Source organism: Tamandua tetradactyla, chromosome 9 (assembly GCF_023851605.1).
Source record: "Tamandua tetradactyla isolate mTamTet1 chromosome 9, mTamTet1.pri, whole genome shotgun sequence".
Lineage (NCBI taxonomy): Eukaryota > Metazoa > Chordata > Mammalia > Pilosa > Myrmecophagidae > Tamandua > Tamandua tetradactyla.
In genome coordinates this window covers 33946087-33962690 of record NC_135335.1, presented here as the reverse complement: position 1 = coordinate 33962690, position 16604 = coordinate 33946087, and the positions used below count along the sequence as shown (strand labels likewise).

At 37.6% G+C, this 16604-nt stretch overlaps 1 protein-coding gene across 3 annotated transcripts in view; it reads left to right on the top strand.

Annotated features, from left to right (window-relative positions):
• Positions 1 to 16604, top strand: part of XPC (XPC complex subunit, DNA damage recognition and repair factor) — a 41759-nt gene that overhangs the window by 1365 nt on the left and 23790 nt on the right. For all 3 annotated transcript variants that reach the window (XM_077116424.1, XM_077116422.1, XM_077116423.1), the window contains exons 2-4: positions 10764 to 10956; positions 13565 to 13680; positions 16151 to 16274. In XM_077116424.1, the coding sequence (XP_076972539.1) occupies positions 10764 to 10956; positions 13565 to 13680; positions 16151 to 16274 (433 nt within the window). The remainder of the gene's footprint in view (positions 1 to 10763; positions 10957 to 13564; positions 13681 to 16150; positions 16275 to 16604) is intronic.

Genomic DNA, 16604 nt, shown 5'->3' with positions numbered 1-16604 from the left:
CAACGCTCTTGATTTTCCCCCTTTAAAACCTCTGACCTTTCCCCAGTTTTTGCCATCTCAATAAATGACCCCTTTACTGTCTTGGTAAAGCAAACCGTTCTTTTTCTTACATGCACAAGTCCTGTCAGTTCAACCTCAGAAATTTATCTCGTCTGTCCTTTTAATTTTGTTGGCACAGTTCTTGTGCAGGCCACTATCGACTTGCAGGTGCGTGGCTGCTGTTACCTCTTCACTGGTCTTTCTGCTTCCCTGCAGTGGGTTCTGCACCCAGCTGCCAAAATGATCCTTAAAAGAAATCCACACGTTTCCTGTTCCTACATCAAAACCTCTATGGCTTCCCATTGCTCTTGGCATAAAATTTAAATTTCTTAGCACAGCCTACAAGACCCTACATGATTTGGGTGCTGCTTCCTCTCTTTTCTCCTTGCCAGGGATTCTCTTTATTTATTGGCCAACTTGCTGTTCCTCTAACATGCTAAGACATTTCTAATCTTAAGCCTTTGTTATTCCTTCTGCCTAGAATGTACTTCCATGGCCCTTGTGGCTGATTTCTTGTTTTCCTTCAGGTCTCAACTCATTCTTCTATTCCTTCAGGTCTCAACTCAGAGTCACTCCTTGAGTTTCAGATCTAAGGTAGCCTTCCACAGGTATTCTCCTTCTTTGTACCCTGATTATTGCTCCCACAGCCCTTGTCACGATCTGTTAGGGTCTTATTAATTTATTTGCTTCCTTTTTGACCACCCATCTTACTAGAATTTAAGCTCTTTGAAAGCAGAAATGTCTTGTATTTTGCTGTGTCCATTTTGTCCTCCCTCCCTCCACACACACACATAGTAAGTACTCAATAAATATTTTAAATCTTTGCAAAATGCATGCTGCTTTAGGATTTCTAGAGTTCCTGAATGAAATAACTGGATAGAAGATTAAAGTAGGTAACCAACAAGGGCTCCTACGATACTAGATTCTTTGATTCTGTACATGTTATAAGCTAATTGTCCCTTAGAAAATATTCAAATGGTAATAGTTTCTTAGCTCAGAAGGTGATTTATATTATGCTTAATTAATACTATGAGTTCCATTTTATTCATTCAGGCACTCATTTATTCATTCAGATAGCATTTTTTGAATGCCAGTATATGAATTAGGTGACATAGAAGATGGAGATTTCATGGAAGAGCTTAGAGTATAATACTGTTGATATGACATTTGTACATAAAATATCCAAGGCAGAGTCCGTTAAAGGTCATGAAGAAGGTACAGAAGACTGGCTTCTGAAAGATTGATCAAGTTCGACTGGAGAGATTGAGAAATGCTCTCTGAAGGGGTTATGTTAGAGCTACAACTTTAAGAATGGATAATAGTTTAGCAAGCAGCCATGAAAGGTGGGGAGTTGGGGCATTCTAGACAGAGGGAATGTGTTCAGAGTATGTTACAATTCAGAAAGTAAAGATTTTAATCTGATGGTAATGCTACCTTCCTGGGTAGCATTCTCAGCTCAGCATTTCAGCTGTGCATCACTTAGACTTTGGTAAATTTACATGCACTTTGGTAAATTATTTTTGGACAAATAACCTTTCTAAACCTCATCTGTGAAATGTAGTACTACCCTGCAAGGTAACTGTGAGTTTTCAGTGAGATAGCATATAAGGCTTATGGCATGGTGCGTGGGCCCATGTTAGGTGATCAGTTAGGCTAGCTAATATCATTCAACCTAAATGTAGCTAAGAATGTACCCAAGCTTCAATCCAACTCTGCCAGCTAGGGTAACTAGCACCAGGTTTTCAAAGCTGCTTCCAGGTTATGAAGAGTTAAGGTCTTTGTGGTGGTTGGGTGAGGACTATAGATTTAGTGCATATGCCTTGGACTGCAGGTGGCCCTACTTGGATGATTGTTCAGTGTAGAAATTCGTATAAAACTCTGGATTTTAACAGCACTCCTGTGCATGCAAATGAAAGGAACACTTAGTTGCTTCCATCAGGAACAAAGAAAATAGTCTTCCACATTGTTTCCTTGCTTCTTTTTGGGCACCTGTAGTTTCTTCATATTTCTTTGTATGTGTTCATTGATGTAATTAATTTCATCAACATATAACACATATTGGTTGAGCACTTTTTTTATTTCCACTCACTGTTTGAGGTATTGAATTTATATTAGTGGACATGACAGGCAAGGTCCCTGCTCTCATGATGCATATAATCTTTGAGGGGTGGGTAGGGGAGATAGTAAGTTTAAAAAAAAAAACAGCAAATTCTTGTGGTAATAAGAGCTATGAAGAAGTTAAAACAGGGTGCTGTAGTAAAGTTGGCATGGGGATACAGATTTGAGAAGAGGGAACTAAGTTAGAATGAGTGGGCAGGGAAGGCCTCTGTGAGGTGGTGACATTTAGAGCCACTTATGGAATGATGGGAAGAAGCCATTCATAGAAGTTCTGGGGTGAAGTGAGGGTTGGGGGTGTGTGTGGGAATTTTAGCAGAGGAAACAGTAAATTTAAAGGCTCTTAGAAGGAAAGAAGTTTGGCCATTTTGAGAAATAGCAAGGAGGCCACTTGGCTAGATGCAGTGAGAAATAGGAGCCATGAGTGATAGGAATTGAGGTGAGAGAGGTGGGCTGGGCCTGAGTCATGTAGGAGGGCAAGCTCAGGAGTTTAAATTTGATTCTAAGTGCTGTGAGATACCCCTGGACGGTTTAAGCAGATTTCCTTATTAAACATGGATGCCCCAGCAAGCCACAGTGATTAAATTCCTGTCCTGTTGAAATAACCACATTGACAAGCTCAAGGGAAAGGCCATTTAGACTCCAGTTCCTTAACTTCTAATTTCATAAGGACCAAAAGACACAACAAAAAATAAAGGAACGAAATAAAAGTCATTCATGTTTCTACCTGCCACAAATAATCATTAGTAACTTAACTATTGGTGTTTTTACTTCAGTCTCTGTGTGTGTGTGTGTGTGTGTTTTAACATAGTGGAAGCATACTGTAAAAACAACTTTGCGTGCATAACATTATATCATATATTATTTTCCTCTGTCTTAAAAGATGACTGAATTATATTTCATTGGATGACTATACCATAATTTACATCACAGTTAGTTGTGTATGGATGTTCATGTTGGTTCTTTTGTGTTTGGAGATTATGAATCATGATCCTTTGGACATCTTTTTGACTCATGTTTTTTTGTGTTTTGTTTTTCTTTTTTTAACTCCTCTACCTCTCTTTTTTCAAAAAACACAGATGTATACATCTGTGCTTTTAACTGCTTGAAACAAGTGTGATAAGGAAACAAATGATGCCTTTGAAGTATCTTCCCCTCTCTGTTTTTAGATTAGTAAAAATGAAGTTTACATTTTTGTTTACTAAGAGAGAGTTAAAGGCCATTGTAAGGTCCAGAAATCCTGATTTTGAGGGTCCTGAAATACTGATTTTGAGGGCACCCAACTCGAACTGTCAAGTCTTAAACCTTTAAGCACATCTGGCCTTGAAATAACAAATCTTTTCCTAACTCCTAAATAACCAATTATGAAATGCTTTATTTTTCAAATTCTCCTTTTTTGTTTATATTTCTACTAAAGTAGTTATGGGAATGCATCAATTCCTCCTTTACAAAACATTTTAAAGGAACAGCTGAGTCAGTAATTTTATTTAGCATTAAAATGAATGCCCCTGGGTTCAAGATTGTGGCTTAGTGAGGCGTGGAATTAGCTGGTCCTCTAGAGCAGCTGGTAAATAGCCAGAAACAGTACAGAACAACTCCTGGGGCCACATCAGTGCCTAGACGCACAGTGTACACCAGGCTGGACAAGCTGGACCGGCTGTGATACCACACAGAACTGTGAATCCCCTAAAGCATTGAGGCCAACACCCTTCCCCTACAGGCTGGTTCCCAGAGGGGAAAGGAAAGATACTTTACTAACAGCAAGGGGCTGAGCTCAGCCAAGCTCCAGTTGTGGAATTATTAACAAATTCTGGCTATTAAAAATAGGCCCCCAGCTCAGCTGAACCTCAAGTAAAAGCTCGGGTTGCTGGTTTTTGCCCCAGTGCAGAGGGAGCAGGGCTGATGGAAAAAGGGGGGGGAAAAAAAGCAGGTATTTTTGGATTGGATAGCACAAAATACTTGAAAAGGTCTGGGCCCTGACGGAAAGAAGGGGGCACAAAGGACCTGAAGATACATAGAGCAGCGTACCAACTTAAACTCTTGACTGGCAAACCTGAGGAAGTGGGGGTCCTGCTCTCAAAAGGATTTTTTGTTTTGTTTTGTTTTGTTTTTTGTGGCTGTGTTTGTACAGCTTGACTGCTCGTTGGATCCAACTGCAAAGCTTTTCAGGCTCCAGCTGCCCCAGACAAGGGTGGAATTAAGCTTGTCTGAGAAACAAAGAGACTGATCAGGTGAAAGAAATTAATTCCCTGGTGGCTGTGCCTTCCCCAGGAGAGGGGTGGGGTCCATCTCTGGTAGAATCCCTCCCTCAAGGAATTCAGATCCCAGAGTCTGGAAAACAGAAGCAATTAAAACCAGCCTACAACCTGTCCTCTGTCTCAGCCACATCCCAGCAAGGAGAGTCAGCTGAAGTTAAAGGTACCTCATCCCTTTGTGCTGGTGGGACCCACGGGCAGACAAGCGCCACATACTGGCCAGGATAAGAAAACACAGAGTCTAGAGGCTCCATGGGAAAGTCTGTCAACCTGCTGGGTCTCACCCTCAGGGAAAACTGATACAGGTGACTCTTTCCTCCTGAGAGGAGGCCAGTCTGGTCTGGGAAAGTCTGACTGGGGTCTATAATACTTAAGACCCTCCTAAGGAAAGAAAAAAAAAAGGCACCATATAGACAGGGCAAGAAACCAGAACTGAAAAAGTCTGATCTGTTAAACAAAACCTAAGCTAGAGGTCTACAATCAGTCAAACGGAATGTCAAAGAACAGATAGACAACAAATCATCCAGCAAGAAAATCCTAGGTAAAAAAGTGAAAACAGGGCAGGCCATGGTGGCTCAGCAGGCATAGTTCTCACCTGCCATGCCAGAGACCCAGGTATGATTCCCGGTGCCTGCACCTGCCAAAAAAAAAAAGTGAGAACAATCTCTAGAATAAACTAATTAAGAAAATTAAATGTCTAGACACCAGCAAAAAATAACAGATCATACTAGGAAAATTGAAGATATGGCCCAGTCAAAGGAACAAACCAGCAATTCAAATGAGATACAGGAGTTGAAACAATTAATTCAGGATGTTTGAACAGACATGGAAAATCTCACCAAAAATCGAATCAGTGAATTGAGGGAAGATATAAAGAAGGCAAGGGATGAACAAAAAGAGGAAATTAAAAGTCTGAAGAAACAAATCACGAATGAAACAAATCACGAACTTATTAGAATAAAAGGCACAGTAGAAGAGATGAAAAAAACAATATGGAAACCTACAATATTAGATTTCCACAGGCAGAAGATAGGATTAGTGAACTGGAGGACGGAACATCTGGAATCCAACAAGCAAAAGAAGATATAAGGAAAAGAATGGAGAAATATGTGCAGGGACTCGGGGAATTGAATGACAACATGAAGCACACAAATATGTATGTTCTGGGTAACCCAGAAGGAGAAGAGAAGGGAAAAGGAGGAGAAAAACTAATGGAGGAAATTGTCACTGAAAATTTCCGACTCTTATGAAAGACTTAAAATTACAGATCCAAGAAGTGCAGCATACCCCAAACGGAATAGATCCAAATAGATGCACTAATCAGAATGTCAGATGTCAAAGAGAAAAAGAGAATCTTGAAAGCAGCAAGAGAAAAGCAATCCATCACATACAAGGGAAGCCCAATGAGACTATGCATAGGTTTCTCAGCAGAAACCATGGAGGTGAGAAGACAGTGGTATGATATATTTAAGATACTAAAAGAGAAAAACTGCCAACCAAAAATGCTATATCCCAGCAAAATTGTCCTTCAGAAATGAAGGGGAAATTAAAACATTTTCAGGCAAAAAATCACTGAGAGAATTTGTGACCAAGAGAGTGGCTCTGCAAGAAATACTAAAGAGAGCACTAGAGACAGATAGGAAAAGACAGGAGAGAGAGATGTGGAGAAGAGTGTAGAAATGAAGGCTATCAGTAAAAAAATAAAATTAGATATGACATATAAAATGCAAAAGGCAAAATGGTAGAAGAAAGTACTGCCGTTAATAACACTAAATGTTAATGGATTAAACTCCCCAATCAAAAGGCATAGACTGGCAGAATGGGTTAAAAAACAGGACCCATCTATATGCTGTCTGCAGGAGACGCATTTTAGACCCAAGGATAAACATAGGTTGAAAGTGAATGGTTGGGAAAAGATATTTCATGCAAATAACGGTCAGAAAAGAGCAGGAGTAACTATACTACTAACAAATTAGACTTCAAGTGCAAAACAATTAAGAGACAAAGAAGGATACTATATATGAATATGAGGAGCAATTCACCAAGAAGATATAACAGTCATAAATATGCACTGAGCCAGAGTGCTCCAAAATCATGAGACAAACACTGAAAAGAGAAATAGACACATAATGGTTGGAGAATTCAATTCCCCGCTCTGATCAATGGATAGAACATCTAAACAGAGGATCAATAAACAAAGAGTATTTGAATAGTACAATAAACAAACTAGACTTAACAGACATTTATAGAACATTATACCCCACAACAGTAAGACACACCTTTTTCTCAAGTACTCATGGATCATTCTCAAGGTTAGACCATATGCTGGGTCACAAAGCAAGTCTGAATAAATTTAAAAAGATTGATTCCCGGTGCTTGCCCATGTTAAAAAAAACACACACACAAAAAAACGATTGAAATCATACAAAACACTTTCTCAGATAATAAGGAATGAAATTGGAAATCAACAACAGGCAGAGGGCCAGAAAATTCACAAATATATGGAGGCTCAACAACACACTCTTAAACAACCAGTGGGTTAAGGAAGAAATTACAAAAGAGAAATCAGTAAACATCTCAAGGCAAATGAAAATGAAAACACAACATATCAAAATTTATGGGATGCAGCAAAGGGAAATTTATTGCCCTAAATGCCTTTATCAAAAAAGAAGAAAGAGCAAAAAATCGAGGAATTAGCTGTTCACTTGGAAGAACTAGAGAAAGAACAGCAAACTAACCCCAAAGCAAGCAAAAGGAAAGAAATAATGAAGATTAGAGCAGAAATAAATGAAATTGATAACATGAAAGCAGTGGAGAAAATCAACAAAACCAGAACTTGGTTCTATGAGAAAATCGGTAAGATTGATGAACCCTTAACAAGGTTGACAAAAAGAAGAGAGAGGTGGCAATAAATAAAATCAGAAGTGGAAGAGGAGACATAACCACTGACCCTGCAGAAATAAAGGAGGTAATGAAAGGATACTATGAACAACTTTATGCTAATAAACTAGACAACGTAGAGGAAATGCACAACTTCCTAGAAAGGCATGAACAACCAGCATTGACTTGAGAGGAAATAGACAACCTCAACAAACCAATCACAAGTAAAGAAATTGAATTAGTCATTGAGAAGCTCCCAAAAAAGAAAAGTCCAGGACCAGATGGCATCACATGTGAATTCTGCCAAACATTCAAGAAACAATTAGTACCAATCCTGTGGAGACAATATTTGGAAACAATACATCAGATAAAGGTCTAGTATCCTGAATATATAAAGAGACTGTTCAACTCAACAACAAAGAGACAAACAACCCAGTTACAAAATGGGCAAAAGACATGGACAGACACTTCTCAGAAGAGAAAATACAAATGTCTAAAAGGCACATGGAAAGATACTCAACTTCCTGGCTATTAGGGAAATGGAAATCAAAACTACAATGAGATATCTCACACCCACCAGAATGGCCATTATCAATAAAACAGAAAACTACAAGTGCTGGTGAGGATGTGGAGAAAGAGACACATTTATCCGCTGTAAGTGGAAATGTCAAATGGCACAACTGCTGTGGAAGGCAGTTTGGTAGTTCTTCAGGAAGCTAAGTATAGGATTGTCGTATGATCCAGCAATACCATTGCTAGGTATCTATTCAGAAGACATGAGGGCAAGAACACAAACTGACATTTACACACCAGCATTATTTACAATTACCAAGAGATGGAAACAGCCCAAATGTCCATCAACAGACAAGTGGCTAAACAAGCTGTGGTATATATGTAGGATGGAATATTACATAGCTGTAAGACAGAATAAAGTCATGAAGCATGTAACAACGTGGGTCGACCTTGAGGACATTATGCTGAGTGAGATTAGCCAGAAACAAAAGGACAAATACTGTATGGTCTCACTGATATGAACTAACATTAGTGAATGAACTTGGAGAATTTCAGGTACAAACAGAGACCATCAGGAGATAAAAATAGGGTAGAGTTTGGGTAATTGAAGCTGAAGGGATACAGATTGTGCAACAGGACTGATTGTAAAAATTCCAAAATGGATAGCACAATACTACCTAATTGTAGCACAGTAATGTTAGTACACTCAGTTCAGTGAAGCTTAATATGAGAATGAGGAAGGAGGAGGGCTGGGGGCACAAATGAAACCAGAAGGAAAGATAGATGATTGATTTGAACAGTGAATAAAAAAGTATTTGTAAAGTCCCCTTGGGGGAACATGAGAAAGGGGGAAAATTCAACTTCCCCATTTGGAGCATTCCTGATATTCTCACAAGCAGTGGGGACAACCAAATCAATAGGCCAAGCCCTCGATCTTAGGATTCACCCCTTTGAAACTTATCCTCGCAAAGGATAAACTAAGCCTACTTAAAACTAGGCCTAAAAGTCACCCCCAGAGAACCTCTTTTGTTGCTCAGATCTGACCTATCTCTCTCTCAGCCAGTGTGGAAAGCAAACTCACTGTCCTCCCCCACTCTGTGTGGGTCATGACTCCCAGTGATGTAAACCTCCCTGGCACCGTGGGACAGAAGTCATAGAATGAGCTGGGACTTAACATCAAGGGATTGAGAAAAACCTTCTCAACTGAAAAGGGGAAGAAAGAAATGAGTCAAAGTGTCAGTGGCTGAGAGATTTCAAACAGAGTTGAAAGGTTATCCTGGAGGTTATTCTTACACATTTTGTAGATATCCCCTTTTTAGTTTAAGGTATTTTAGTATTAGAGAAGCTAGAGGGAAGTGCCTGAAACTGTAGAGCTGTATTCTAGTAGCCATGTTTCTAGAAGATGAATGTATAATGATACAGCTTTTGCAGTGTGACTGTGATTGTAAAAACCTTGTGTCTGATGCTCCTTTTATTTATGATATTGACAGATGAGTAAAAAATATGGATTAAAAATAAATAAATAATAGGGGAACAAATATTAAAATAAATTGAGTAGAGTGAAATACTAGTGAACAATGAAAGGGAGTGGTAAGGGGTATAGAAGAAAAATAGGGGGAACAAAGTTTAAAATATATTGACTAGATGAAAATACTAGTGGTCAATGAGAAGGAGAGGTAAAGGGTATGCTATGTATGTGTTTTTTCCTTATTTCTTTTTCTGCAGTGATGAAATGTTCTAAAAAATTATCATGGTGATGAATATACTACTGTGATGATATTGTGAGCCATTGATTGTACACCATGCACGGAATGTTTGTATGTTAATAATGTTCATGTTATATGTTATTTTGGTTTGATAATAAAAAATAGATTTTAAAAAATTGAGGAAAATGGAAAAAAAATATGGGTGCCCCTATAATGTGAACTTTATCTAGATTAAGTTATGATCTCATTTAGATAAAAAAGGAGAGGTATTTTTTCCTCCATGTAAAAATAGTTTCTTGGGGAATATAAATGCCTGTTTAGAGACTTCATAGAACTGACCAAAAAGAATAAATTAACTTATTTTAGATTAATAATGTAGCTCCTTTTGGAGCTTCAATTAAGGCTAGAGTACTTTGGTTTTCCAAAATTAATTGAACTAGACTCATGCAAGGGCAAAGATAGTTTGTTTCAAATTCATGATTGTTTGCATGAATGTATTTACAAAATAGAAAAATATCTTCCCCTATTATGTTATTTATAAATTATTTGTTAAAAATTAATTTACTAATATAATTATTTGGCTATATGTAAATAAACAAAGCATACTTTTAGGTAGTTTACTTAATGAAAACCAAAAGCATACACATTTTTATATTTCTCTCTATTAAGAAGCTCTATAATTATTTTAAGAAAATGAAGATGAAATTATTTTTGAAGTATTGTTATCTTATGGCAACCCTCAGTTTGTATAAGAGTGCCACAGCAGTATGTATTTTGAGCCTAGTTTAGTTTTGAAAGATGGCAGAAACATGGATTAATAGAAACAAGGATGTGTTAAACTGAGACATATTTATGAACTTGAAACATTTCACTTATTAAAAGTAGATTATCCAAATCCCTAAATAATTAGTCTTGGCAAGTAGTAATGGATTCAGGTTTTTTCCTTCATGAAGATTAGCTGAAATTTGAAAGACCTGAGAATTTGAGGTTTGGAAGTTAGATGTCATTCAAGTCATACGGTAGTGTCTCAGTAGTCTTTGTAGGAGTAGAATAAAAATGCTGATAAAGGAAGATGGTTTTTACTGTGCAAATAGACTAGAGTGAAGGTAGAAAGAGGCTGAGATGTAGAATGGCGAACTGGTAATGGACTCATGGTTTCAAGAGACCATGGAGTTTTTTTTGAAGTTGCCTATTAAACCATTCTGCCTCCACCTTTCTTAATGTGCGTCACCTCCTGTTCTTTGTGGTCCCCCAGAGCTACTCGAGGATGAGAAACCGCCAAAGAACCTTCCCTCGAAGGTTTCACAAGGAAAGAGGAAAAGAGACTGCAGTGATCTTGGGCGCCCAGCAGATGGTCCAGCCAAAAAGAAAGTGGTCAAGGGAACTGCTAAATCAAAAAAACTCAAGGTTATAAAGGAGGAAGCTCTCAGTGATGGGGAAGATCTCAGGTGAGATGGCTGAAAAGCTTTGGTCTGGGTCTTCATTGTTTCCATCAGAGAAGTGTGGGCAATAAAACATGTCACCTGCCCTCTTTTCTTGTCACTAAGATCTGTGGAAAGATTGGATCTTTAAACTCTTCTAAATAAAGAGCTCAGATCAGTAGGAGCTTGAGACAGTGTTAGCAATTATGTTTTTTTCTCCCAGGCTTTTCAGAAGAAGACAATGAATGCCTGGAAAAAGTGATTTATTTATGGTTACAACACAACTAGACAGTGGCAAAACCAGGATTAGGACCCATGTCTCGATTATATAATGATACAGCTCTTACAGTGTAATCATGTGATTGTGAAAACCTTGTGTCTGATGCTTTTATCCAGAGTATGGACAGAGGAATTAAAATATAAGGAAAAATAAATAAATAATGGGGTGGGTAAAGGGTAAAAATTGGGTAGATTGAAATTCTAGTAGTCACTGAGAGGAAGGGGTAAGGGATATGGGATGTATAAGTTTTTTCTTTTTATGTCTTTTTCTGGAGTGATGCAGATGTTTTAAAAATGATCATGGTGATGAATACACAACTGTGTGATGATATTGTGAGCCATTGATTGTATCATATGGTTGAACTGTATGTATGTGAAGATTTCACATTAAAAATACATATAAAAAAAAAAGTCATGGAGGGATGAAGGTTAAAAATTGGATGGACTGAAATTCTAGTGGTCAATGAAAGGGAGAGGTGAGGTGTATGGGATGTATGATTTTTTTCTTTTTCTTTTTGTTTCTTTTTCTGGAGTGTTGTAAATGTTCTAAAAATGATGATGATGAATATACAACTGTGTGTTGATATTATGAGCCATTGATTGTATACCATGTATGGACTCTTATGTATGTGAAAATTTCTCAATAAAAATATTAAATACACAAACAAATAAATCAAAAGACCCTAGTTCTGTGACTCCTGGTCCAGTGCTCTTTCTATTACACAAAGATATTAGATATATACAAAATATTTACATCCTGTTCCAGCTTTATCTTGCATAATTCTCTCATGCACCCTGTACTCCTATCCAACTGGATTTCTCATCATCTGCTTGACACATTCTCTAATTTGGCTCACCCCTAAGTTGTGCTCGTATTGTTCCTTCTACCTTGAATGCTTTTTCCACCTTAAAGATGCAGCTCAGAAGCCATCTATGCCACTGAGTCTTCCTTCATTCTTTCCTCTCTCTTCCTCTGATTTCCTGCAGCATCTCTTAAGAGTCTAACAGTCTCTGTCTGTGTTTTATCGCACTTATTTGTTATGTACCCATGCTGTGCGCGCCTGCTTACTGCATTGTGAGCTCTCAGAGGGCTGGAACCATGTCTAGTTCATTTTCAGATGCCCTGTGACATCAAGGCCAGGGCCTCTTATATGGTCAAAACTGAACAAGTATTTGTACAAATGAACATTCATATTAATATGTGGTGAACTGAGTATAAGCCTTCTAGTCCACTAGAGGGCACAGGGCACTAGTCCACTAGAGGGAAGCAGTAGGAAGCAGCACAAGAGAGCATGCAAATTTACCTCCAGGGTTGGTCTCTTTTCCCGAGAATTCTCTGAGCTAATTGTTTCCAGGTTGCCTCACCTCACTAGCTGGACTCTGTTTCCAGAATCAAGATGCTGCGAGGAATGTTCTGGGTTTCCCCTTCTCAGTTGAGACTGGACTATGGTCAAACCCATAACATATGGACATTTCTGCTATTTTTGTTCTAAAGAAGAAAATTTTGTTTCTGTGGTGATAAGAGAAAGCAGGAGGCTAAACAGAGAGTATGTGTGTTATTAGAGTAGAAGGTGAGGATTGGTTATTTTTAATGTCTGTGCTAAATGCTTTTAGATAATATTCTTCTATATTAATCCCAGGTAGCAAAGTTTATAAAAACTAAAAGTAACTCATGATTCTAAACACGTTTTGTGTATAAGTTTACAGAGATATATTTTCTGGTATACACATTAGTTGCCATTTAATCTTGAAGCAGTATTTAGCTAGCTACTTAGATATATAGTTTCCATTTACCAGCTAGCTATTCATGTTTCTATTATTTGTGACATACCTATGTATAGTCACACCCCCACTTAACTTGAATTAAGAATTCGGCATACTTCAGTATCCTTACATTTCTCAAAAGTAGGAAAAATGTCTTCTGAGTTGCTCCATAGTAGGATCAGAAGATGTGAATTCCTTTCTCATCTTTCTGGCCTTCAACTGCACATGTATATCCACAGACATCGTAACTTTTACTCCTGTACTCACATTATCATTTTGGTTTCTTCTAGCTTTTCCCTCCCCATTTCCAGGCATGACTGTTTTCCTTCACACTGCTCTACGTTGTGGGTTAATAGTGTTTTCTGCTTTGACAGCATGCCTTGAATTAGACATTATCAGAGCATACCTTGATGAACATTTGAGACCCTGCTGTTGAAGGAAATTAGATTGAGGGCTCTCAAAGTATCTTTAAATGATTGCAGAAGATTTCTAATAACATGGAAGGAGTAATCTTTTCATATTCCCTTTAGGTTAAATGTAGCACAAAGATGTCTGAAATGTTTTCACTTTCCTTCCTTTGATCTTTACGCAGGGACTTTTCAAGAGCTCCCAAGAAAGCACACCATCCAAAGAGAGAGATTATAATTGACAAAGGCAGCAGTGAAGGAGACGAGGAAGAAAGTGAAGGAGACTGGGAAGAGGTAGAAGGTAAAACAGCTTTTTTTGTTCTCAGAACCTTTTGATTCTATTTGTTTTCTGCTTGATTCTGTTTGGAGTCGTAACACTAATGGCAATCCCATTGTTTTCTTTTGAAACTAATAAGACCAAAGATAAGGTTGTAGTAAGGACTCAGTTTTGATAGAAGGAAAAATTCATGACCAGTTTACAAAGAAAATTGTATATTCTTTTCCTCAGGTAACTGTCAGTAGAGCAGTTACAACGGAGAGGCAGCATAGTCTAGTTAGAAAGAACATAGCAAGAGGTGGGTTCAGAGCCCAGCTTTGCCATTATTTACATGGTTCTGTGACCTTGAGCAAATAACTACTCTGAGTAAAGTTTTTTTGTTGGCAACATTCAGTAAACAATGCCTACTAAACTTTACCTTACACAGTCTAGGCATAAAGATTGCTGTGAAAAAAAACTTTGTAAACGTAATGGCTGTAGCCCATCATATACTCACAATGAACAGTAGCTAATATTGTATCATCCCCGATTGCTTCTGCTTAGCAGGACTTTTCCCTGACTTATATTTTTAAAATTTCAAACCTAAAAAAAGTTGAAATTTTTTTTTGAATACCTATATACCCTTCACCTAGATTCACTAACTTTAACCTTTTGCCAAATTGAATATGTTTTTCTCTCTGTAAATATGCACTGTGGAACCACTTGCAAAATAAGTTGCAGACATCCTGATGCCTCACTTCTAAATATTTCAGCTTGCATTTCCTGAGAATTAGACATTCTCCTATGTGACAAAATAACATCACATCAAAGAACATGAAAAATAATTCCAAATATCATCTCATATCCATACCAAAGTCAAATTCTCCAGTTATAAAATTTTCCTTTTAGAGTTTCCTTTTCTTTTCTTCTCTTTCCAGGATCCAATAAAGGTATAAGTCTTATATTTGGTTGTTATAAGTCCCTTTAGTCTCTTTTAATCTAGAACAGTACCCCCCACCCATCTTCCTTTGTTTGCTTTAAATAACTGCTTTTTCCTGAAGAGTCCTGGTCTCTTGAACATTGTCTCATGTTCTGGTTTTATCTGATTGTTTTTTCTCAAGGCATTGAACTTGTTTCAGTATCCCCTGTATTTCTTAAAATCTGTATACTTAGTCCAAAGACTTGATTGCATTTAGACTTAACATTTTTTGCATGAATGCTTCATAGGTGGTACTTTGTTCTTTATGTTGCACGCATAAGAAATACGTAACATCAGAATATCCTTTTATTACTCTGATTCACTTGATTAAGATGGTATTGCCAGCCCCATTGTGCCATTACAGGGGTACATTTTTCCCTTTGTAATTTACCATCTGGGGGGTGATATTCTGAGTCTATGTGAATATCTTTTTCTCCGATAACTTTTTTACTTAATGGTTTTGACATATATTATCTTGATGAAATCAAATATTATTACATTGAGAATTGAAAATGGTAATATTCTAATTCTGTCATTTTATGGGTATTTATTAGCTCATTTTTATCTGTAAAGATCTCCCCCTATTAAGGATTTTATTTTTTCATTTATTTTGAGTATGACTGTGGGCTTAGAGATTTTTTAAAAATTCGAATATATTATGATCAGGCTCATTTATTGTACTTTTCTGTCTTTACATTGTCCTAAGTTTGGCGAGTGAGAGCCCCCTTAAGCTAGCTACAGTGTCCTTTTGACATAGCCTCATTAGATTTTAAGAACATTTTTAGTTTTGGGCAGGTTTTCCAAGCTCACCTTGTACTTTCCTTGCTACAAACCTAGAATCAGCCTGTTTTCTCTAAGAAGCCCTAGTTCATTTTAGTAGGGAGTGGTATATAGAAACCAAGATCATGGCCTTATGTGTACCTGTTGTCAATGAGGTATCATTGCCTCTAGACCCAGACTTACTTTAAAAGTGCCGTTGCTAATGAAGTTCAAAATTAAGTCCAGTTCAGCAAATTCAGTTCATTTTAGTTGTTTACAGGTAGTGTGGAGGATAAAGAGACAAAAAGATGCAATCCTTGTTATTTACAAGTCTGCGTGTCAGACAGAAAAATAGACACCTAAATCATAATTGTACAAAGCAAATTGTGACAGGTGTTATTATACACATACAGGGGAATATTCTCATTTGTTATTTTAGTATAGGAATTAGAATAAGTATCTACTAAAACACACTTCTGAGCTTCAGGTCCTTGATAGTGAGTATCTTCGTGTAATTCAACTCACAATCTCTGTTTTAGTTTCTTCATCTAAAGACAACTTCTCTGTTGTTTTGTAGGTTAACTAAGACAAATAAATATAAAATATGTAGCACAGTACCTGGCAGATTATAGTTCCTTAGAATATGGTAGGCGGAATGGTCTCTATATTGTTGACCTGGCATCCATTCCTTACTTTCCAGAAGAATCTCTATTTTTTTCAGGAGCATAGCTATAATTATAATTATTCTTATTGATTTTTAAAAATTATTATTGATAGAACTTAGTGAGCCTGTGCCAGGTGACGTGGGAGAAAATGCAACCTTTTCTAAATCTGTTGTGCCTGTGAATCCAGTGGAGATAGAGATTGAAACACCGGAGCAGGCTAAAACAAGAGAAAGAAGGTAAGATCAGACACTTGCTTCTAGGTTCCTGTTATGTATGATGGGCAATAGCCTCTACTTAGAGAAAGCTTTTGAGAAACACGTGAGGAACCGGGGCTGTGTATCAAAGTGATCAGGAACCTTGGGTGATAAAGCCTTGGGAATTCACCTTTAGGATTTGAATGAGAAACCTTTGAGTTTTGGCTGGGGCAGGAGATCGGGGGCTGTAAGTTGTTTATCTGGCTTAATCCTTGGAATAGTATTATAGCTGAGGAGTTAGAGGCTCAGAGAGGTTAAGTGACTTTCCAGGAGTCATTCAGCACATAAGAGGAGGGGCCAAGATAAAAATCC